Source organism: Hesperophylax consimilis, chromosome 19 (genome assembly GCF_061612785.1).
Source record: "Hesperophylax consimilis isolate HC1 chromosome 19, BYU_Hcon_1.0, whole genome shotgun sequence".
NCBI classification, from domain to species: Eukaryota; Metazoa; Arthropoda; class Insecta; order Trichoptera; family Limnephilidae; genus Hesperophylax; species Hesperophylax consimilis.
This window is the reverse complement of record NC_142854.1, coordinates 17,244,633-17,270,533: the sequence shown is the minus strand read 5'-3', so window position 1 is coordinate 17,270,533 and position 25,901 is coordinate 17,244,633. Positions and strand designations below refer to the sequence as shown.

General features: G+C 35.1%; 2 protein-coding genes across 4 annotated transcripts in view; one reads left to right on the top strand and one right to left on the bottom strand.

Annotated features, from left to right (window-relative positions):
* Positions 1 to 2,574, bottom strand: part of LOC149414913 (uncharacterized) — a 59,682-nt gene extending 57,108 nt beyond the window's left edge. Inside the window, exons 1-2 of the transcript XR_016303871.1 lie at positions 2,308 to 2,574; positions 857 to 994 (exon numbers count right to left, since the gene is read on the bottom strand). The gene's annotated coding sequence lies outside the window, so the exon portion shown is untranslated. The remainder of the gene's footprint in view (positions 1 to 856; positions 995 to 2,307) is intronic.
* Positions 2,575 to 4,064: 1,490 nt separating this feature from the next.
* Positions 4,065 to 25,901, top strand: part of LOC149414912 (uncharacterized) — a 37,861-nt gene continuing 16,024 nt past the window's right edge. For 2 of the 3 annotated variants that reach the window (XM_089642926.1, XM_089642925.1), the window contains exons 1-9: positions 4,075 to 4,173; positions 4,410 to 4,554; positions 4,759 to 4,893; positions 7,045 to 7,126; positions 7,710 to 7,772; positions 9,471 to 9,698; positions 10,570 to 10,673; positions 12,265 to 12,496; positions 21,678 to 21,804. In XM_089642926.1, coding sequence (XP_089499052.1) covers positions 4,103 to 4,173; positions 4,410 to 4,554; positions 4,759 to 4,893; positions 7,045 to 7,126; positions 7,710 to 7,772; positions 9,471 to 9,698; positions 10,570 to 10,673; positions 12,265 to 12,496; positions 21,678 to 21,804 — 1,187 coding nt within the window. In that variant the 5' untranslated portion in view covers positions 4,075 to 4,102. Of the gene's footprint in view, positions 4,174 to 4,409; positions 4,555 to 4,758; positions 4,894 to 7,044; positions 7,127 to 7,709; positions 7,773 to 9,470; positions 9,699 to 10,569; positions 10,674 to 12,264; positions 12,497 to 21,677; positions 21,805 to 25,901 lie in introns of all 3 variants that reach the window. The other variant, XM_089642927.1, reaches the window with a different exon arrangement.

Below are 25,901 nucleotides of genomic sequence, written 5' to 3'. Positions count from 1 at the left end.
AGACCCTTCCTTTACTGAGATATTGAGCAAAAACTGAAAAAAATCCGAAAATTTCCTGGTTTTTTAGGTCCACCGCCGCTCGCACAGCACTTTAGAAGTTGCAAAATTTTTTTTTTAATACTGGTTTAGGTCCTAACAACATATAAAAAATTCAGAATGACTGGACCTTTTGCAAGCACGGATGTACATCTTGACTGGACTATTATTAGGAAGAAAGCTACAACCGAAAATTCAAACACAATAATTGTTATTTCATCGGAACCATGCTGTAGGTTTGGACCGCCGCGCGGAGTGGACGGCTGGCAGTGGAATGAATATGGTATTTCTGTCTCGTTCTAAAAAACCTCCGATCGCGAGACTGCCTTTTGACGAAATAAGAATTCTCGGTCGCTGGTTAATACGCCTTAAGGGGAACGGATGTGCAGCCTTTTTCATGCAAAACTTAAATTTGGCCAAAATACTGAACAAAACATAATAATATTTTTTTTTATAAATCAAAGGGTGGTGATGTGCTAGTTTATTTATTAATGTTTAAAATTATAAATATAGGCAATAAAAAAAAACGTTTTTTCATAATTTTAGAGGCAAGTTTGGCAATTATTTGTGACTTAAAGTAATTGGTAATTACTAAAAAAATAATCTTTTTTATTATGCAAGTATAATGAAATATAAAATAAATTATATGAATTGTTAAAAAAACTATATTGATGGGTTTAAAATTAAATTTTCAAATGTTTAAAAAAATAATTATATTTAGTTTGGTCAAGTATTTTGGCTGCAAATCCAAATTAAGTTTTGTATGAAGAAGACCGCTCAGTCCTAGATTTACCTATTTGGAGGATTTCAATCAATTTACCTTTAAATTCTGCTCCGGCTTCTGGAACGATTGCTCCGCGTCTGCAATGATCTCCAGCAGCCTGTATCCTCGCTGTTTCTTCAGGATCATGCCCCACACATGCCTGCACAGGGGGGCCGTGTATCCATCGAAAGCAATCTATTAAATAGAAAATGTTAATAAAAACAAAATGAAAATAATACTATGGTTTGCGCAGCTACTGGATTCTCATGAAAGTATTTTAATTGATTGCTAAAAAGAAAAGGTTACAGAACTGGAGTCCAACATTAGAAATTCCCCACTTGGAAAGACAGCTGTTCCAACTGAGCTATTAGAGCGGGAGCACACAGAGAGCGGTAACAACAACGCACACAGCGGGCGCGGCGGTCAAAACGGAACGGCGCGTTCTAAGAGTTCTTTTCCCGCCGAGGCAGAGAACGCCGCGATGTCAAAAGTTAATTGAATTGGTTAGGGAAAGGAGTTTATTATACGATTTGAGTGATGTAAAAGCCGAAGCTTGGTGTGAAATTGCTACAGAAATGGAGATAGTAAGTAAAACAACACATTGTTGTGTTGATTGGGTGCACCCAATACTTCCTTTTCTTTTTAGAAGCTGCTAAGCTCCACAAGAGCAATAATTCTTCATCGGATGATGGATCAATGATTGAAGTGGTTATTCCCCAAAACGAGTTTATGGTCACAATTTGTTGGTACGATATCATATTATTAATATAGATGACAATGTTAATTATGACGACAGAATACTGTAAATAATCATTTATTAAAAGCTCATATTTATTTAAAGTCCGCACTAGACTCTGCCAGTAGTCTTGAATATGAATTTAAAAACTCTTCTTTTAGATCAGGTTAGTTTATAACATCAAAAAGGAGACAATATAGTACTACCACTTTAATCTTGAATGCCTTTTTAATTGTACTGTTGCTTTCTATGGTAAATATATCTCTCAGATCTTGAAATTGGGCATGTCTTATTATTGAGTTGTCGTCAAAATCTGGATATGAGAATGAAATCTTTTAAATTGATCCAATTATTTCTAATATTTTTAAATATGTGCACAAAATCATAAAACATAAAAATTGGCAGATTAGTGTGTAAAGGATTAACAAAATTATCCAAGGGAGATATTTGTTTGTACATATTTTGGTTCACCCGATTATTGTCAGTAATAATGCAAGGGACCGTAGTTTTTTAACAATAATTTGCGTGACGTAGCTCTGCATTGTATCACAAGTTTCAAGGCGAATCGATATTAAACTCCTTAATAAGGTAATGCGTCTAGAAAAACCATTATCATCGAACATTTGTTTCAGCCTTTTCCATAAATCTGCAGTTGATTTGGCTTGCTTGATATGAACGTACAGACACGGATCTATTGTGAGGATTAACTTGGCTTTTGTCTTCGCATCGTCAGCTACTGATATATCCACATTTTTCATGCACTGTTCCATACCTTCCAATATAAGTAAATTTTCCACAACGAACGCCAACTCATCGTAGTTTTCTCGTCCTTTCAGCTTGGGGGTAAAATTAGGTTTAGGGGAGTCACTCGAATAACCGAAATTGAACTTGATTGAGACTAATTTAGGGCTGGGGAATCCGAATCTGTAAGAATTAGGTGGGGTCGGCACTATTAACTGAGTTATAGGGTCTTGAAATTTTGTACGCGATACATAGAAGCCATGTTTTATTTATCAACTGTGAAAAAAACAATCAAACTAACAACTGTTAGCAACTGTTTTTTTTTGAAATTTCAGCAGTGCCAACCAAAAAAAGAAAGGTGTTGCCATATAATAATAATATTTTTTTACAAAATAGGTTAGGTTTTTGGTTTGGGTTAGAGTAGGCAGAAGAACATGGGAAAAAGGTATTAGAATTAAATCACAAACCAGTCTATACAAACCTAGCGTAGCCCACAAACTACTTGAAAACTGGGATAAAAGGGGACTGACATAGACTGGTTTGTGACTTAATTCTAATACCTTTTTCCCATGTTCTTCTGCCTACTCTAACCCAAACTAAAAACCTTACCTATTTCCTTTTTTTGGTTTGCACTACTGAAATTTCAAAAGTATTAAATAGTTGTTAATTTGATTGTTTTTAATTCACAGTTAATAAATAAAACATGTTTTCAAAGTGTCGCGTACGAAACTTCAAGACCCTATAACTCAGTTAATAGTGCCGACTCCCACCTAATTCTTTCAGATTCGGATTCTCCAGCCCTAAATTAGTCTTAATCAATTTTAATTTCGGTTATTAGAGTGACTCCCCTAAACCGAATTTATTCCCTGGTATTTTCGAAACATAAGCACTCGAAGTTTTTTGTTCTAATCCTTTTCTTGCAAGGCGATTGGAGATAAGTCGGTACTGGAAAAATAACATTGCAGTACGAGTTCCTGCATAGTTATGCATTGTCGTTTCAAAACCAAACAGCTAATAAACATTGAATTATAAGTTAGGCACTTTTCTAAAAATAAAGTAGAATAACCATTTGAGAAAATATATCAAAGCCTTTGTTTTATCAATATTTAGTGTTTATTTTATGAAAAATGAAGTAGGTACTGGCCGAAAATGCCAAAAAATCTAGCTAAAATTTTTTTCGTATGGTTGGCAGAATTGGAAGATGGATAATATCCTGCGGGTGGCCACATTGGACCGGCCGGAAAGGGTAGCTACTTCCCACCATAGTTCAGAGGTTCAGAGCAGTGTTGCCAACGAAGGCGATTTATCGCCATTTAGGTTACCCAGAACGAGAATCGGCGACGAAAAAATCTAAAAGAGAAGGCGACTGGTCGCTTATTAGGCTACTTTAGAGACAAGTTAAATTATAATTATGTGAGGATTTTTTTCGAAATGGAATTCCGTAGCTACCCCCCCCCCATGGATTTCGAAAAATTGTTGTGGGGAATCACATACGATATTTTTTTTTTTCAGCGAAGTTCTGTAACAACTCGCCCCCCCCCATGGATTTCAAATATTTTGTGGGGAGCACGAATTATGTTTTACAGAAATTCTCTAATAACCCCCCCCCCCCCATGGATTTCGAATAATAAAATGGGTAATCAAGCTCACGGAGAATATTTGTGGGGAATATGTGAGCAGAATTTATGCGAGTTCATTAGAATTACTGCAACTGAAATTCGGCTACTTAATGTTTGAAAAACGGCGACATTAGACCAAGATCCGTTGGCAACACTGCTCCGTATATCTATGCCTGTGTGATTTGACAGCTGGCAAGTGCATAGGTTATGTTTAATGTTTATTATTTATTTCTTAATAAAACTCATATAATAACTAGCAGAATCATCACATTTTGTAAGTAAGTCATAAATATCTTTGACATATATTTTTGTGCTAAATGCAGAAGTTTGGAAGGCCATATTGTTTAAGCAAACTTCGCTTTTATGAGTTTTCTGGCAAATAGATCAGCACAATAATATAACAAGCTGATTTTATGTGTAAAATGTCAGTTTTTGAACGTTCAGCATGTTTTTATTTATCGATTGAAGATTTTATGAAAATGCGGCGCTTAACCGTGTATTTTTCATGTTTCAGGCTTAAGATGGATATGTCAATATATTTCTCACATCCACTCAAGTTGGATGAGGTCTGTCGAGCGTGCTTGGGGAAGAAAGGACAGATGCAGCAGCTATATGGGTCCTGTCTTGATGATATGATGATGTCCATCACAAACTTGGAGGTAAAATAAATTTCTCGTAAAAAACTAACCAACGAATCTCGTAAACACAGTTCTGTATTGCAAATTTAAAGTTTGGTTAGGCAAATATTTGGCGTACGAAACACGCCCACAAGGCACTTCTTGTGTTATTCTTTATTCTATGCATATTACATAATATAAAGGTTTAAATTCTATTTTAGTCTGATTTGGCATGGTAATTTGCAGGTGCGTGAAGATGACGGGTTACCCAAGCTGCTCTGCAAGCAATGCGTAATCGCTATCAGCCGCTCCTTCGCCTTCAAGAAGATGAGCGAGCGCAGTGACAGCATCATCCGCACCTACATCAGCGACGACTTCCAGGTTATATTCATCTCATCTTTGGTTTGATTTTTCTGAAAATTTATTGAAACTGATTATCGGAAAAGAAGGGAACAATTCGTTTCCTATGGTGAGTACTCTGGCACATATCCTACGAACTCTGGTGTGCCACATGGATCCAATTTAGGACTCTTATTATTTTTAATTTTCTGTAAACAACATTCGCAAAAATATCAAACTATTCTTGAGAATAAGATCTTTGAAAGATTGTTGAAAACTCCAGGAAGATATTAAGGCAACTATTTATAATAGAAAAAGTGTTCAGTTATGTGCTTTACGAGGCCTCCACTCCAGTAGAGACTTGCAAGAAAGCATTTACTAGGATTGAATGCAAAAGGTTTGTTAATTTTTGTGTCTAACGTTTCCATGGATATTTACATTAGTGTTGGTGGTGAAGATTTCTTGAATACGTCCATTTTTGGAAAGCCTATTCCAGGAGAGGCACACAAATTTATTTTAACCTTTCCCTTACTGTGCTAAAAAAATCCACGCGTTCCGGTGCTGTGTAGTCAATACACATCTCAAAATAAGCGATTTAATATTGGAAAAATATGAATATTTATAGCTAATCGCTTATGTTTATTATATTTTATATCAAAAGTGATAATAATTGTAATTTAATTGCTGAAAACTTGAAAAAACCATCGGCAGATGCTAAAAAAACGTGCGAGGGGTCCACATCTAACGACGGTCCGCTTCCGACTGGCTGGCGGCTGGCATACACACAGCTGTGCGGTCATAGGTATCGATGGTCTAAATCAAAATACAAATGCGGACGTGTGGATTTCTCATGTTCCCGCATAGCGAAATAAAGCGGGACATCAATAGCGTGTCATTTCCTCGCACACACTTCGCGTAGCAGTATCACACGATTGATTGTATTGGTGTATTTGTTTCCGATTTTTAACAAAAATCTCTGATTTTTAATTAAATTTGAAAACTATGTAAAATATTATTTTTTAATTCAGTGCATAAATGTATAACGGAGGAATACCTAAAATCTGAACCCAGAATTTATTATATTTATAGAGTTATTAAAGTTATTAGAAGCAATGTTTAGTAAATACACACCACAGATAAGGAAAGGTTAATATAGATATAAGTGGGTACAGTGGTGTTATATAAATTACATATCGGTACAAAATATATTTATAATCGCAATCTCACCAAAGAAGAAACTGGTTCTTGTGCTTGGTGAGTGAGTTACACTAATTATAAGAAAAATTGAATAACATTATGCAATAGGTAAGCATATATTTATATTTAATAGGAACAATTTATACTTCTGGATCATCTATATGTGTAAGTGTACATACATAGGATTCTGTTACATACTAAATATTGAGCAACTAAGAGAGTAATTAGAAACATCTAGATTAAGTAGAGATGAATATAGACTGATAATAAATATAAAGAAAGGGAAAAAGCAGGCAATGATTTAGTTAATTATTCCTGACAAGTATAACTTTAGTTTGTTGATATCTTTTAATTTCTTTATTTCAATCGGAAGGTTGTTGAAATACTTTATTCCTAAACAGATATAATTTTTTTGCATTAGTTTGGTATTTTGATGTAGTATTGATATCTTTTTGATAGGTGGGTTTCAAAGTGTTTTGATGATATTATTTTTGTAAATTTGGATAATTACATTTTTCTTGAAGATATCCTCCACTCGGGGCACCCCGAAATCTGCGAATAGCGTTTCTGTTGGATATGTGGAGGGTTACTTTAGAATTACTTTGATGATTAGTGTTGTGTTCGTACAAACAGGTCTCCAACTCGTCTTGGAAGGAGTTTATAAATAAATGGTTCTTTTAGATTAATCAGGGATTTAATTAATACTCCGCGTATTATAATGGTGACTCGGTAGTCGACCTTACAAGTATCTGGCTAATTGGAATCGGAAACAGTAAGTTTCTCTGGGAGCCTTCCCACTGGCCCTGGCGACTACTGGCCACTGGCTCCATCTTGCGGACTTCCACGCAAGCTCTATGCACTGCCATCTGTGCGTGCATCTATGAAGCTCTTACTTCCCAACATTTAGCTTCTGGACCACTCTGATTGGTATGATTTGTATATTTTTTACATCATTTCCGTTGTTAGATCAAGTAAGATGAAGCCTTTCTGTTTCAGGAAAGACTCAAAGACCACCTCAAAATGGAGGACGATTACTCGGAAGAGAACATATTCCTCGACTCGGAAGACCAACAGGGAGGTTAGTCAAATAATATATTATCATTTTGGTAGAATCCCAGAAACCATTCAATGGGTAACCAACACCTCTGTCATAGGACACCCGAAGTGTTTCGTTACATTTGGTGACTTAGCAGGGGTGCCCAGGATCATGGGGTGAGGTTTGTCCCGGCTTTGGTGGTGGATGCATCGGCCAAGATGTAGAGGCCAGTTGAGCGAGACCCTTTCACCTCTACAGGTGGACTCTCTCGACCTATTGTCTTGCATCGTAGTGGGAGGGATTGATTCATACCTCTTTGGCTCCTGAACACACAGGTTCCTACCCACCTCTCATACCTTTTCCATTCCCATTCCCTCCTATCATTTCCTTAAAACACTTAATAACAAGGTTACGTTGCAATGTTATGCTGGCAGTAATGGCAATGCCCTGGCCCAAAGTATACAGGACCAATTGGCGTTTAGTGTGCCAACCCGATTATTGTCGGTTTTTCGTGCACACATCAAAGGATCTTGACGCCAACAGCGTCCAAACGTTGGCCCAATATGTGGGGCATTAAATTATTTATATGTAACATGTTAACGGTTATATTTGTTTTACATTGCAGCTTGCATTGAGATAGGAAGTTTTGACATGGAAACAGCTGAACTGTCACTGGATCACATGGCAGGTAAAATACATTTAAAACAATAATACAAACTCTTGATATTATATTCCCCTAATGTAGTGAACAGATTGCAATCTTTAAAACCAGTGGCATGCATTGATCTATGACCAAAGGTAGGCTGTGTGCAGTTTTTCAAGTTTGTGTACCAATTTGATGGGTGATAAACACAAAAATGTATCTACAAAAAGTCAAATGTTCAGGAGAAAAGAAAACATCTATTTTTAGAGTTTGATTTAATTTCTTTGCAAAACTATATAAATAAAAAATATTGATATTATTTTTTAATGATAAACTAATGTTTATAAGACTGTAGGGTAACTTAAAGGGAGTCCATATCTCCCGAAAATAACAATAAAATTTACAGTTCTCCACATTCACATGCGACTGGTAACATTAAAACCTCGCGCGCAATGCCTCAAGCGGAAATCATCTCATTCTCTCTCCAGTGGTCTCAGCCGCCGGTTTAGCCCTAAATCCCCTCTAACGAACGCGATTTGTTTTGTTCATAAAATTATTGTAACGTGAGTTTGTTAAAATAAAAACTAAATATTCGAATTCTAATTTTACACACCGAGAGTAATCACGCAACCTTGGGTTCTGCAGATTGGAGAACCACAGAATCATCCAGCCAATAATAATCACAAACCTCCAAAAGACAATCAGAAGGACAATCAAAACAAACATCAGAAGGCACGGGTTCAATTCCGGTTGGCTGCATTTATTGTTTTACTCTGGAGATATTTTCAATTTGTATTGATGTTTCAGGTGACTAATTATTTTTAAAATATTGAGTTCTAAATTCCATTCCTTATGTCGGGATAAGGACAATACAATATTGTCTTGTTCCTGCTCTGTGACCAGCCTTGATCGCACAGGGCAAGACAATGAAACAATATAATGATTCTACAGTAGTTCAAATGTGGAACGCTGCGAAAATGAATAGACGACGACGTGCGTTATGAGTGAGTTTGCGAAAAATATTAAGTCTTTTATACTGAGATGTATTGTATTCTTCAATTTATGCGACATTTTTAAGCCGAAATACGAGATCCAAGATCAGAGAATGACGAGAGCCGAGATACAGACGCGTGGAGCGACTAACTATTGTCCTACTGTCTTCTCCAACCGCACAGACAATGTGCGGTGGTGGGGTAAGACACCATCCTGTGGATACAGCTTGCCGTCTTTCTCTAGGACAATGTCTTAGTTCATTGTCCTGTCCTCCAAACTGATTGAACTGACAAATGATTTTTTGTTGTTCTTAAGTTTGATCCTACTTAATTTTTTTTATTATTATTTGAAATGGGGATCCTCTTTCGTTTTTGTGTTTTTTATGTCTTAATATATATATTTTTTAACTATTTCATAATTAAATGGCTACTAAATTGTATTGTAATCTAAAAGGGGGAAAACAAATGATTTGGTAGTAAATTATTGCGATATACTGTCACCACGCGATAGTGTCGGTCTTTTCGTTGGTAACACAAAATTGTTAGTGCCCGATGCGTTTCTAACTTTTCACGAGACATACGGAATAGCATCAGAAACACAAAACATAAGAGGCGTTGTGTTTCTATGTTTACATGTGGATAATGAGATACATTTTAGATTATTTTGACTGTTATTCCTCGCACATAGCAAAGACCCATTGGTTTTACTATGCCTCTCTAAATAACCTAATTATAATTTGTCTGCCATCAGGATATGAGGGAACGCCCGGTGTATCCATTACCGACAACCTGGATGACAATCTGGACGAGAATCTAGACGACGACGCCATGAACGATGTAGATGAGGAAGACCCCGGCAAGATGCAAGGATCTGATCTACAGCCTCAGCAAACGGTTATCATGAGCAATGACAGAGCGCGGAATCTAAAAATTATCGAGATTTGCAGCGACGGTACCGCTAGAGTTATAAGTGAAAAAGGTTAAAAAAAAATTACTGTCTTCTGACCAGTTTTGGGGAGCACAATTCTCTATCTTTCTGATGACTAGGACCTGGATTTGCAGAGATGGTGTACATATAATTCTCGTGAGCACTCAGGTCATGGTGCCATTGTGCTGTCTCTCATTTCACCTCATTCCTTTTAGTTTATTTCCAGGTCTCGTGAGGGTTCCTGTTTTCCCGCGCATGAATCCTCTAGAGGATCCTGTAGCAGTAAGGGTTTTTCCATCGGAAGTCCCTCTTTGTTTGGGTTCCCTGAAGGCCCCATGAGGAAAAAGTCCACTCCCCTTTGGTTCACTGAGGTGGCCCCGGCTCTCATCTATCACAAGGTTCCCCAAAGCCCCCTAGCTTGATTGAATGGTCCAAATTTCATCTCACTAGTATCTGGGGAAATTGAAGGTCCACTCCAGTAGAGCTCCGAGTGCTGGAGTAAGGTCTAAATACTCCGAGATGCGACCCTGTTTCTCGGAGGCACCGTTCGTGACACTGTTCTGTCATTCAGCCTGAGCACGGTAGCTCACGCCTTAGCTTGGGATGGCTATTGCAGGTTGTGTTTCCACTCCCTGAGCAATGGGTACGCTAAGCTGTTAAATAAAATAATTTTTAAAATTGATTTATAATAAGATACTTGCAAATTGAAAAAAAAAAGACATATTTGCTTTATTGACCTTGGAAGAGGTGTTATATTACACACTCAGCTTTCTGTGAATGAAAATGAATTGAATGGTTTGAAAATTTTATTGTTCAAAACATTTGCAGTATTATAATTGTCCTTGAAAGCGGTGCTACATATTTGCCAGCATAACGATTTACTTTTAAAATTATGATTTTAATAATTCCATTTTCTTTACAGAGGAAAGAGAGATGCGTCTTTTAAAAACGTTGTCGGCAGACCTGATGTTCAAGTTCAAATGTCCTGTTTGTGAGGATCTCTTCAATTCCAAAGTTGACCTTAAGGTATCTATATCACATGACTTAAATACAATTATCTTCTTGATGATTATCCTATTGATGCAGCTCCTCGTGGCGTCCCTGTCCTGGAATGTGTCAGTGGCCTCCGTCCAATGCAAGCCACATCACTATGTGCACCGGGGAATATTCCCCGACCTGATTAGGACGGGTTATTATGTTAAAGTAGATTTTGAAGTTCTGTGACTGTTCCATTCAAGTTCAATAATTAAAGCGTCAATAATGACAGTAAAATTAATTTTTCAATATCTCCAAAAATTATGTTACGAGCTTTCAATGTTTTGCAAAGTGGACTTTGTACACACTTCTGTGTGACACACTTCTGTGTGACACACTTCTGTGTGACACACTTCTGTGTGACATCACGCGCTTATTGCCCGGCTGTAAATATCAATATTTTGACAGCTTATAATATTTTCGGAATATTCTCTAATAAATATGATACATTTGTAAATAATATGGAATTTCGCTACGAGACAACCTCATTGGTTAGCCTGGAGATTTCACCATTTAAATCAGAAGTTCCCATTTTCCATTTTTCTTTGCTTTATATTTTTTTAACACCCCCTCTCCCCACCTCTCCGTAACTAAAGTATATCAGCATATATGAAGAAAGCGCCGCAGACCTAAATTTTTTAAAGTGAAAACTACATGCTATGATATGAAATATCACGACCAACGGGATGGTAGAGTGGTAGTTATTGGTTTCCACTTGGGCATTGCGGGTTCGATCCTCTTCATCTACTAGTTAGTCCTCCATCATTGCACAATCCACATTTTCCACTTATAATAATGCAAGTAGGTGGGTTTTCAAGTCTAAAAAAACAAGATTTTTTCTTGACAATATTATCAAAACACTCAACATATTATCAAGTCCATCAAAAATACCTAATCACTAATTGAACGGTTCAAATTCAAGATTCTTGCAATAGTGTACCTATGACTTATTTGAATTCATTATGTTAAATGTTTTTTTTAAATTCCTCTGACTGCCATTTCAGCCCTTTATTTTTTAGTTTTATTTTAGTAATTTGTACATTTAAGTTTACAAATTAGTAATTAATTGTTACATGCATGTATGCTATATTTTCTCCTGCTTGAAGTGCCTTCTACACAACATCTTGAACCTTCCAATTGGTGCAGACTTTAAGTTTTCCAGCAGCGCATTATAGTACTTCATCCCTTTATATAGTATACTATTCTGAGTATTCGTCTTGTCCTTTTTTGGTAGCCTGATTTCATTGCACGTCCTTTTTTTATGTTTGTGTATGTCCTTGCTTTACCTATACAATTTTATTTGCGAGATATTTGGGTAACAGGTTGCTGCCCCCTCGTAGCCTTTTACCGCCCCCAATTGCCCTTGAGAACACCACCGCCCCCCTCGATCTTACCAACGCCCCCGGGGGGACGGTATCGCCTCATTGGGAATCACTAATTTAGATGAAATGTCATTTGACGTATTGCCTCATTCAATTTTATTTATTTATTGGCTAGCACAGAATATCCAGCATAATTTTACACATGACAATAATTATTTATTGGTATCTATATTTCTACTGTTTTATGTTTCCGATTCCAGATGCACTCCACCGTCCACCTGGAAGAGTTCAAGTGCGAGGAGTGCGGCAAGTCCTTCCCGGCGGGACGGGCACTGCGCCGCCATCTGAAGACGCACCAGGAGGTGAAACCTCACCGCTGTCCTGTCTGCCTGAAGACCTTCGCCGAGAGCAGTAACTTGACCAAGCACAAGAAGCGCCACACGGGCGAGCTGCGCAACGTGCAAGGGAAGCCGCATCTCTGCAGCGTGTGTGGTAATAATGCACTTGATATATTATAAACTTGCTCAGTTAGAACGTTGTCTCATGGGTCAGCGAAGAATCAACATAAACTGATCGCTGTAAGGATGTGGTAAAGGTTTCGCGAAGAATTCTGCGTGGTCTCCGCACACGGCAGATATAAAGTAATCATTTTGTGGCTTGTAGCCCAGTAAACTGTCAGTATTGCAAATTTATTTTTTGCATTTACCGCCTATATACTGAATATCATTATCTTATCATCATCAAATTAACTCACGGGTACTATCGTAACAGGTAATCTATCTTATTAATAAAAATGTAAATGTTTGTTTGTTCAAAATCTTAAATCTCCGAAAGTTCTTCACCAATTGCTTTGAAATTAGGACAAAACGTTGCATTCAAATATGCGTGTGTTTTCATGTTTATTTATTTATTTATATATACAGTCGACTCTCGTTAATTCAAACCTGCGATAATTCGAACCTCTCTATAATTCAAAGTTATCACGAGTTCCCTACGAAATCTCTTTATATTTCGAACTAAATCCATACATTTTTGTACACTTGGTAATTCAAACGAAAAAATCATTGCTATATAACAAAACGACGCGTTAATTCATCCTGAAAACAACCTCGAGAAATTGCTCTGTTATAATTTTTGCATTCTTCAAAAGTGACTAAAAACACATGTTTCAAAAGTGACTAAAAACACCGTTGCAGTACACAAATTGTCAGAGAACACTGTGCAATTAGCTACTAATACTCTAGTTCTGTGATTTAATACATCATAAGTTTATAAACCTGAAACAGTGAAACAGTGTTGTACATATAAACAAAATGAGCTGTGAAGGCTGTCTTATCACGCTATCCAAAAACGACAATGCACTCACCTGTCTGTGCCAACTGTAACATCTCATTCCACAATCACTGCGTCAACATCTCAGACTGAAATTTCAAACGAATGGCAGTTAAAAATAAATTATCTTGGAACTGTCCGAAATGCAAAAGTCGACCGAGCTCACCCTCTTCATTTTCCGGTACAGATACTGATGTATTATTTGAACGAATCACCAAACATTTTGACAGAAAAATAACTGAAATGAAAAAAATGTTTGAAGAAGAGATAAGCGAATTAAAGAGAAGTAGTGAATTCATCGGTAACCAATATGAAGAATATGAAGACCTAGTCTCAAGCTTCAAACAAATGCAGGATCTTCACAAAGAAACTAAGTTCTTACGGGAGGAGAATGACAAGAAAAACATAAAAATCTCGAGCCTTGAATCCAGACTTGCAGAACTTGAACAGGATAACTTGTCCGACAGTGTGGGGCTGCAGCCGGGCGAACATCCTAAGGAAGCTGTACTTCGGGTAGCCAGCTCGCTGGGACTGTCCCTACCACAACAGGACATTCGTCTGGTGACCAGGACTCAAGACCGCAGGAGGAATACCCCGGATAAATTGCACATCTCTTTTAACAATCCAAAATCTAGGGAGTCAATTCTCTCACTAAAAAATGCGGCTAAAACACAAAACTCGAACTCGCCAATATATATTAGTGAAGTGCTCACACCCTATTATAAAGAACTATTGTGGAAAACAAAGCAAACGGCAAAAAAAATGCTCTACCAATTTGTGTGGTTCAAAGCCAACAGACTACTTGTACGCAAAGGACCCGGGGAAAAAACAATCCAAATTAAACATGAAAACGATCTAAAAAAAATAGAGACACATTCGTAAATCACTAAAGCTTCAAATTTACATTAACTATACAAAATTAAAAATGGCTAGACTGATTTTAGATAATGAAACAGTATTTTCTGATAAAATTAATTTTTCACCATAATGTTCGATCCATAAATAAAAATTGGGAAGAAATTCTCTCATTACTGAATAATCTAAAGGTTAAATTTGATATAATTATTCTATCAGAATGTTGGATTAACGAACTATATGTACCAAAACACCTTCCTGATTATACTCACTTCTCCACAGAAACCCATCACAACCAGAACGATGACATTATTATATACGTAAATAATTTACTGAATGTTCAGACTTTGGAATTAATAATCCGGGGTGCAAATTGTCTACAAATATCGTACGGTGACACATGCATACTAGCAATGTATAGATCTCCATCCTACCACAATATAACCTTGTTCATACAAAACCTAAATGAAAAATTATCACAAATTGCGCACAAAAAACACATAATTTTAGTCGGAGACATTAATATTAACATTTTACCAAATAATTCACACCCACAATGCCAAGATTACCTAAACCTACTTAGCTAGCATGGATTAATATCTACGATAAATCACCCAACTAGGGTCACCAAAGAATCCAGTTCTTGTGTTGACCACATCATGATAAAAACGAACTATCCATATAAAACACTTGTTTTTGAATCTACCATTACTGACCACTATGCAACTATGATTTCATTAAACATACCATCTAAAAATACAAAAATGAAACACAATTATTGCATAAAACGAGTTGATTATGAGAATCTAAAAAAATCCTTTTCCAGTAATTATTGGCACAACTTAATTACACATACCCAACGCTGATGATGCATGGACATACTTCATAGACAAACTACAAACTGAAATAAATAATAACACTAATTCTATATTAAAAACAATCCCTCACAAATTTAAACCTCTAACTCCCTGGATAAATCACACCATTATAAATTGTATAAGAAAAAGAAACTTACTCCATAAAAAAACTTCATTGAATCCTTCTGACACTATACTTAACAACTTTTACAAAAGATACAGAAACATATGTACAAAAGTCATCAGAAATGAAATGCTAAGGAATTGTATTATAGACATAAAATAGAAGAAAGCAAAGGTAATCCAAAAGAAATGTGGAACATTCTACGCGAAGCTACTCATATTAAGCCTAACTTAAACACTGACCTAAAACAACTCATTATTGATGGACAGACCGTTGACTTCTCAAGGAATCCGGAAAAAATCCTAAACCATGCCAATGACTTTTTCACTAATGTCGGGAAAAAATTAGCAAACAAAATGTCCTCCCCAAATTCTAATACAAAATTACAGGAAAAAACACATATACCCTTTTCTAAACAATTTAAATTTCAAACGGTTACACATGACGATGTTAAGAATACAATTAACTCATTGAAAGACACAAAGTCCGCCGGTATGGATGGCATCACCGTAAACTTACTCAAGACACTTGTTCATGAACTATTGGAACCTCTCACTTACATAATTAACCTCAGCATAACACAGGGAATTTTCCCTAAACAATTAAAGCAAGGGCTCGTCATATCCATATACAAAAGTGGTCTAAAAGTGGACATTAACAATTACAGGCCCATAACAATACTTAACTCACTCTCGAAAGTAGTTGAAAAAATAATGAACAAACAACTGAAATCATTTTTGGAAAGCAAGCAGCTACTCTCCGAAAATCAATTTGGTTTTCGGTCAAATAAGAGCACTGCCGATGCTATTATTGCTGTTACAGACTTTCTTGTTTCAAATTTAGATAAGGGTAAAAAATGCATTTCTATCTTCCTAGACCTCTCAAAAGCTTTTGATACTATCTCCCTTGACCATCTTATTAATAAACTAAATGCCATTGGTATAAGAGGGAAAGACCTAGAATTTCTTCAAAGTTACTTAACTAATCGAACCCAAAGTGTCAAAATCGAAAACAAATTCAGCCAACCCCTCCCTATAACCTACGGAGTTCCCCAAGGAAGCGTCTTAGGCCCTACTTTATTTCTCATCTACATAAACGATCTTTGTAACCTAATGATAGATGGACAAATTGTAAGTTTTGCTGACGATACTGTGCTACTCATTCAATCAGACACTTGGTTAAACGCATACAAAATGGCTGAGAAATCAATTAACTCTGTTAAAAAATGGCTAGATATTAACTCTCTTGCACTAAATACTTCCAAAACAAAATACATTACTTTTAGTATGAATATCGTTGGCCAACCTAATCAACATGTTGAAATAAAAGTACATGAATGTTCTTGTACTCACGATACATTCTGTCAATGTCCTTGCCTAGATCGAACGGACCATATCAAATACCTTGGTCTTACATTTGATCAATATCTTAAGTGGAATACACATTGCCTACTTATCACGAATAAACTTAGAAAACATATTTATTTCTTCAAAAACATTAGAAATATACTAGACTCCAAATCTATGAAAATTGTTTATTACTCTCTTTGTCGATCTATCATTGAGTATGGAATAATCGCATGGGGAGGTGCAACACTATCAGCTATAGATTCATTATCGAAGGCACAAAAATTAATTATGAAAGTTATTCTTAAAGTTCCCTTAGAAACAAGTACTGCAGATATATTCTACAAATTCCATGTATTAGATATTCGACAAATTTACACAAAAACTATCTTAACTCATCTGTTTAAAAATAAAACACATCCATTTTATGAAAATACACAAAATATTGTAAACACGAGGCACAAAACCAAAGAACTCATACAAACACCTAAAACAAACACAACATTTGGTCAAAGAAATTTCAAATACATTGCGTCAAAAATATACAATAACCTACCTGAAAAAATAAGAAAATCGAATAATATTAACAAATACAAAATCCTTACCAAACAATGGATCATCGAAAAAGGTCGTGCAATAATTAGTCATCTCACCCAAATATAATCCTCTATCTCATTATTGTTACCACTACCTACCAACCTGAAAATTTTTGTCAAATATTTTTGCTTTATTGAAAAATGTACTATATTTTAATATTATAAAATATTTGTAAACTAGTCTGTCTCGGCACAGGATTTCCTAGTGAGACAGGCAAAGTAAAAATAAAAATATGTAAACATTTTTATATAGATGCACATAATAAATAAATAAATAAAATAAACTCATCGGCGTTCAACATTCGACAATTCAAAGTTGCAGAGAGAAAGAGGCGGAAAGATTGTTACACACACATTAGTACAAATACAATTTTGCGACAAGTTCAAACGTGTATTGTTTTTGTTATGATTAGTTTGTGACACACACTCTAACGAATTGGTTTGTGTTATTATTCAGTTACTGTTACTCTTTCGTTGTGTATACAGATTAAAATTTTCTGTTAGTCATGAGCCCTAGAAAGTATAAATGTTTGACGATTGCTGAAAAGAAGAAGTTAATCGAAAAAGTAGAGGAAGGTGAGAAGAAAAGTGATGTTGCAAAAGAATTTAAGATTCCTCTGAGTACTCTCTCAACCATAATAAAGCACAAGGAGAAAATTAATGCTGCTCAAACTGCTGGAGTACGGAAAAGAACTACTAAAGGTGAATTTCCTCGTCTGGAAGAAAGCCTGGTCATTTGGCTAAGACAGTGTAGAGGATAAAAAGTGTCTATTAGCGGAAACTTGTTGAAGGAAAAAGCAAAAGAGTTAGGTCTATTCTAAGCATCAAAAACTTTGCGGCAAGTGAAGGGTGGCTTACAAATTTCAAAAAGAGAAATGGAGTTGTGTTTAAAAAAGTTTGTGGGGAAAGTGGAAGTGTTGATGATGCAGTTTCCTTAGATTGGCACGGTAAATTGAAGACCTTGATTGAAAACTATCATGCCCGAGACATTTTTAATACTGATGAAACTGGCCTATTTTTCAAATGTTTACCGGACAAGACGCTTACTTTTAAAGATGAAAAATGTCATGGGGTTAAACATAGTAAAGAAAGGTTGACAGTTTTACTTGCAGTAAATATGGACGGATTGGAAAAACTTAAACCCTTAGTGATAGGAAAAGCAATGAAACCGCCATGTTTCAAAGGAGTGAAGTCGTTTCCTACTGATTATCGTGCTAGCAAAAAAGCTTGGATGAATACAGAACTTTTTAACAATTGGCTTTTAACAGTTAATGGGGACATGAAACGCCAAAAGTGGAAAATTTTACTATTTTTAGACAATTGCACTGTCCACAACAGTCCTCCTACATTGTCCAACGTGGAACTCTACTTCTTTCCACCAAATACAACTTCCAAATTGCAACCATTGGACCAAGGGATCATCCATAATTTTAAGACGTTCTATCGCAAAGAAATTGTTAAGCTCGTTTTAGAATCTCTCGACAAGCAGCTAACTGCAAATATCACGGTTCTGACAGCTATTTTACTGATTGACAAGGCATGGAGAGCTGTAACACCCCTAACGATTCTCAACTGCTTCAAAAAATCTGGTTTCTTAAAAGAAGATCAGGAAAATCTTCCAATACTTATGGATGATGAAGAACCAGCAATAGAACCATTAATTGACATCAGCGATGTGAGTTTTCTTGACTTTGTTCAGGTGGATGAAGATGTTGCTGTCTCAGGTTCACTAACCGATGGCGAAATTTTATCTGCGACAGATACTAATGAAAAAAGTAACGATGAAGATGAGGACGATACATCAGAACCTTTGGCAGAAGTGTCAGTTAAGGAAGCAAGATCCTCATTCGATACCTTACAAACCTTCTGTCTACAAAACGAAAGTGATGAAAAAGCATTTCAGGCACTTTTTCTCTTAAAAAAAATTATTGAGAAGTCTGAGCAGCAGCAATGTGCTTTGAAGCAAACCAGTATAACAGAGTTCTTTCTTTCGAAAGATTAATTAATTCACATTATGATTACATGTATGTACACGAATGTACCTATAAACTTTTGTCATTGTTATAGAATAGGAGTTAATAAATAATAATTGATCAACACTTAAGAATTCGAAGTTTTATTTATTTACTCTCACAAATTTCGAACCATTTGATATTTCAAACACTCGATAATTCGTAATATTTTAAGAGTCCCTCGAGTTTCGAATTATCGAGAGTCAACTGTATATATAAATTACAAACAATACAAAACAAAATGAACCTTTGTCTGTCCAACTGGGAAGGATTCCCGTTTCAGGACAGCCAAATTGTGTATTTAGTACATAATATTCTTACAATGGAATGGCGATGCTGTCAAAACAAATTTTGAGAACATTGTTGATTGCATTCGAAGTGACAGGATAATTTCTTTATCCTTGAAAGAATCACAAAGATGTAATTTATTACCAGAGTCAATTTGGATAACATTAGTAATTGCATTCAGAATAGATGATTGGTTTCTTTCGGGACATCACAAGTCTGAGATTCTTTCCAGGGCATTTTGGAGAACATTTACAATTGTATAGTTAGAATTTCCACATTTATAAATCAGTATAAGACATATGAATCCTATAGTATGTATCTATATTTCCAGAAATAAAAATAAAACATTATTTAATTATACTTTAAATAACATCAACATTGCAACAGTCTCAAATATTCGTGATCTTGGAATAACTCTTGATAATAAACTTCAATATAACCTTCATATACAACAAATCACAAATAAGGCTGCTAAAATGTTAGGTTTCATCATTAGAAACACAAAACTTTTTAATAACATCAATATCATTAAGCAACTCTACTTTGCCTACGTACGAAGTCATCTGGAGTTTGCATCAATTGTTTGGTCTCCATTCTATAAAATCCACATAAACAAAATCGAAGCAATTCAAAACAAATTCCTAAAATATCTCTGTTACAGGTCATTTGTAAGATTTCATAATTATGCAGAGGCAGCTTCGTACTTTAAAATTGATTCATTAAGTGTACGAAGACATCATGCAGATGCTCTATTCCTATATAAATTAATTAATAATAATATTCAATGCCCAGAGTTGCTAAATAATATTAAATTTAATGTGCCTGCACGTTTAACACGGTCTTCTATCCTGTTTAAAATCGATCAAAGCAAAACGAACTGTAGACAAAATTCTTGCCTGAACAGAATATGTAATAATTACAATAACATATTATTCAATATCGACATCTTCAATTGCGAATTTACTAAATATAAAATGACCTTAAAAGAGTATTTCACTGATGTTTCTTGAATTGATGTTTCTGATGTTTATGTTTCTAGTATTTATATATTTATAATCCTGTTATGGTATGATTTATATGCACAACATTGTCTTCTTATGGTTATGATTATGATATGATTTATATGCACAATATTGTTTGTATTCTTATGGTTACCAATGTATCGATAATCTTTTATTTTATATAAATTTTAGTTTTTTTTTTTTTTTTTCCCCTTTATTTTTATTTTTGTTGTATTATTTTTTTCTATTATTTTATACAATTCTTTTATTTTATATAATTATAACTTCACATTTCTCATAAATTTAATTATTTCTTCTAATGCTGTCTTACGTAAAATCACAAGGAGGAAATCCGTAATTGGTTTTATTTTGGCTATTTTACTTATGTACAATCTGTAAAAATGTAAACTGTTGATTTTCCCAAAAATGAATAAATAAATAAATAAATAAATATATTTTTCATAGAAGTCACCTATGACAGGTAAAAACAAACAGTAGGTTGTGGAATATTTTGTGACATTCTAATTGTGCCTAAATAATACATTTTTAGGAATATTTTAAGTCAAATAAATGTAATTTGCTAAAATGATAATTAGAAGTTCGTTATTGCGATATTGGCGATGACGTAATAAATATCGAGCACCCACTGAAACCTTTTACCGCTAGCTGTATACGGGAAGTACATCGCATCGCTCCCTCTCCCCCTATCCGTTTGAACTGTTTGCAGGCCCTGTACAAATATATGGATCGGTGGCTTTCAGTATAATGCACTCAGTTTTTGTCGATTCTTTACTGACCTGCGGGATGACTGCCTTAGTTGTTGCGCCGCCACATGATGAAGCACTGGTTCTCGGGCCCCTTGGAGTGAAATACAACAATGCACCCTTCCGAACCATATGTATATTCAGTATAGTCTTTATAATACAAACAAATAATGAGAAAATTCAAGTATGTACAACAGATAAACAACCCTCTTTGGCTGTGTAAACAATTTATCTATCTTTCCACAAAGTATTTTTTGGCAATTTAAATTTCAGTAAGGTCTTTTCAAACAGAATTGAATACAATATTCACCATGTTAGTAAAGCTGAACAAATAATTCTACAGGTCGTTATCAACGTTTACCACTTCCAGTTTTAATTCAGGTCTGAAAAGGTTAAAGCAATATTGGTGATGTTATCATTGGATTCACGTGAATAATATCCTCACAGAAGTGTTGGCACTAATGTTGAATGCTTACAGTAATGTGTGTGTGTTGACAGGGCGCGGCTTCAAGTGGGCCACGTCTCTCTCCAAGCACAGCAAGTACCACACGGGCAACAAGCTGCTGACCTGCAAGTACTGCCAGAAGCAATACGTGGAGATGAGATCTCTCCGCATTCACCTCAGGTAATTATGCACTTTAGTTCAACAAAAAACCGTATCCTAGCATCAGCGACATCGACAAGTCACCAATGAACGCTAGTGAACTGCTAATAAATCACGCGCTTTATGCGAATGGCAAGAGACGGGCGTCTGCGGACCTACTTTTGCTTATTGAAATGCTGTGATGGATAGAGAGGTGTAACGTAGGGAGTGTGGCCAACAATCGCTCAGGGAGTGAAAACACAACCTGCAATAGCCGTCCCAAGCCACGAACGATGCCTCTGAGATACAGGATCGCATCTCCGAGTATTTAGATCTAACCCCAGCACTCGGTTCTCTGCTGGGGTGGATCCTATTTTCCTAGATACTTTGGGACCAAAAAAGAACGATTCAAAACAAACTAACTGCTCTTGGAGAACCTAGGCTGGAGTGTAGAGGAGAGCTGAGGCCACCTCCGTTGATTCTTCCCTCGTTGGGCCTTCAGGAAACCCTAACAAAGAGGGATTTCCAATGGGGAAACCCTTACCGCTACAGGATCCTCCAGGGGATCTACACGAGGGAAAACAGGGACCCTCACAGGACCTGGAAAGAATCTTAAAGCAATGAGGTGAAATGGAAGATAGCATAATAGGCCCATCCGTATACCACCGTCTCCGCTTTAATAAAATGAATAATATATTGGTACTTAAATGTTAAATTTGCAATAAATTGATCTCCTTTTATTGTATAAAATTGTTAATTCAAGATTTGACTGCCCTGACGCTATAAATTTGCTTTTATAATGTATGGACTCCCCGGTCAGATCTGTCCTTCAGAGCCTCTAATGAAATATGATGTTAGTGGCTAGTAATGTCCTTCTAAGGCCTGAAGGGTTTAGACGTAAATTGTATTTAATGCTTAATTTATGATTAGTTTTCGATTTAATTTATAATCGTTATAAAGCCCAATGGGGTGTTGATAAATAAATAAATGTTATTTTCTCGTTTTGCATAGCTTGGAAACATTTTATATACTTGATGTATTAATATTATATAATATTAATACATCAAGTATAATATATATTCAATACCTTCATTTATATTAATCCATTTAATTCTTAAAATTTTAGTGTCTTATTATAATTCTTCAAATATTTATAATTTTGCAATTATGTTAAAATTTCTATTTATTCTTACATTTTATATGATTATTTTACTATTTCAAAATATATTATCTGTCTGTTCATCTTTTTTAACTATATTGATTACACTATTGGTTCGAGAGGTTTTTATTATCCAAATTACTTTAATTATGTGTACATTCTTTGTGTATCCTTTCTAATCCTTGCAATACCTTCATTTATGTTAATCCATTTCATTCTTAAAATTTTAATGTTTTATTATATTTCTTCAATTCACTATACATATGCAATTCTTTTAAAATTTCCAAATTCTAATTATTTTAATTATTTTATGTACACTACTTGTTTTAAATGTTTTTACTACCCAAAAGATTTTAATTCTGTTTACATTCTTTCTCTACCTCTTCTAATATATTCAATACCTTCATTTATATTAATCCATTTCATTATTAAAATTTCCATGTCTTATTGTAATTACTCAAATCACTATAATTATGCAATCCGGTTAAAGTTTCCAATTTCTACATTTCTATTTATTCTTATATTTTATATGACATTCTTGATTGTCATAAAACATACATTCTGTCTGTCCATATTGGATATTTTTGTGCATTTTATTAACTTATTTGTCGCAAATTATTATTATTTTTTTATTCTTCTTATTCCCCTGATTGGTTTTGCTATTGATATTTTATTATTCTTAATTCTCTTATTTATTCATTTTATATTAGATGGTATAATAGTGATATCTCTTGATTTTATTCAAGATTCTCGTACAATCATAGATGCATACACAAATAACGCTTACTTTATGAAAATTATTTCAACATACAAAACTATTGCTGAAGCAATTGCTATATCCTTAAGAGCAAAAGGGTTTATATAAGTGCCGTATAAAAATGGATTCTGTAACTACTAAAATGACAACTAACAATTCGAACCTATCAATATACCATCAAAACATTAGATCAATAAACAAAAACTTTGACCAATTTCTCATCCAACTCGAACTTACTAAAATCAAATATGATATAATTATCCTGACAGAATGTTGGCTAACACCTTCTTATACTCCCAAAATTATTCTTGATTACACTCACCACCAAACCATAAATCACTACAGACAAAACGACGGTATAGTAGTATACACACTAAACAATACTCATAACGCGTGTAACGTCAAAGAAATTACCATTACAAATTCAAACTGTCTCCAAATAACATACAACGTCAACACATGTATCATCGCACTTTACCGCTCTCCTTCTAAACCAAATATATCTCCATTTTTGTTTGACTTAAATAACTGTCTTACTGAGCTAAACAAAATAAAGAACTTAGTTTTAATTGGAGACCTAAACATCAACATTTTAACAAACAATGAACATCCTCAGTGTCAAGACTATTTAAATACAGTAATGTTTCATGGAATGGTAAGCACTATAAATTCACCAACTCGATGTACGCAATACTCCTCTTCCTGCATCGACCATATTATGGTAAAATCATCCAATCTATACACCTCTGAAATTCATACATCATCAATTACAGATCACTATGCCACCTCCTTCACAATGGGTTCCAAACACAATGTACACAATAAAGCTTCAACTACAACAACTAAGAAAACAATTGACTATGACAATCTCAACAAAATGATTAAATCCAAATCCTGGGACATACTACATAATATAACAAACACAGAGGATGCCTGGAATTACTTCTCTAACTACCTACAAGACACCCTTAACCAAAACACCAAAATCACCACCAAAAACATTCCTAAAACTATCAAACCCCTTAAACCATGGATAAACCATACAATCATTAACTGCATTAGGAAACGCAACTCCTTACATAAAAAGTGTGCCACGAATCCTTACGATATCACACTCCATAATTTCTACAAAAGATACAGAAATATTTGCACACAAGTAATTAGGAAAGCCAAAAATTTATACTATAGTAAGAAAATTTCCGAATGCAACAATGACCCTAAAAAAATATGGAGAATCCTCAAGGAAGCAACCAATTCACACAAAGCTACCGACGTCTTAAACTCTCTCAACATCAATGATAAAACTGTACACGTTACATCGAACCCTAACACAATTGTCAATCATGTAAACCATTATTTTGCAAATATAGGGTCAGAATTAGCAAAAAAAATCACAACAGATAACAATACACCTAACACTAGAGACCCCTCTACCAATGATGAAGTCCCAACACGTTTTGTTCTTAAAACGGTTACAGAGAAAGATGTTTCTGTAGCAATAAACTCTCTCAAAAACACTTCATCTGCCGGCATAGATGAAATACCAAATACTGTACTTAAAAAAATTGCCCCTGGTATAATTCAACCAATAACTCATCTTCTTAATATTAGTTTCCGCCAAGGCCTTTTTCCCACTATTCTAAAACAAGGTCTTATTATCCCAATTTTTAAAACAGGTTCTAAACTTGACATCAGCAATTACCGTCCAATTACGTTGCTCAATTCCATTTCAAAAGTATTTGAAAAGATCGTGAATAATAGTCTGATGGAATACCTAGAAGCCAACAACCTTCTATCGCCTCGTCAATTTGGCTTCAGAAGACATAAAAGCACTAACGATGCCATAGCCACAGTAACTGACCATATTTCTGGCCAACTAGATAAGGGCTCGAAATGTCTATCGGTATTTCTCGACCTCTGTAAAGCGTTTGATACAATCTCACATATCAAATTGGAACGCAAAATGTTCAATGTGGGTATTAGAAATAAAGAACTAGACCTTCTCTCCAGCTTCTTATCTGGCAGATCCCAATGCGTTAAACTCGGAACAACAAAAAGTCAATTTTTGCCAATTAGTTATGGTGTCCCACAAGGCAGTGTTATAGGTCCAACGCTCTTCCTAATATATATAAATGAGTTGTGTAACCTAGATATCGATGCCACTATTGTCAGTTTTGCCGATGACACAGTCCTTCTATTTCAATCAAAAGACTGGCCTACCGT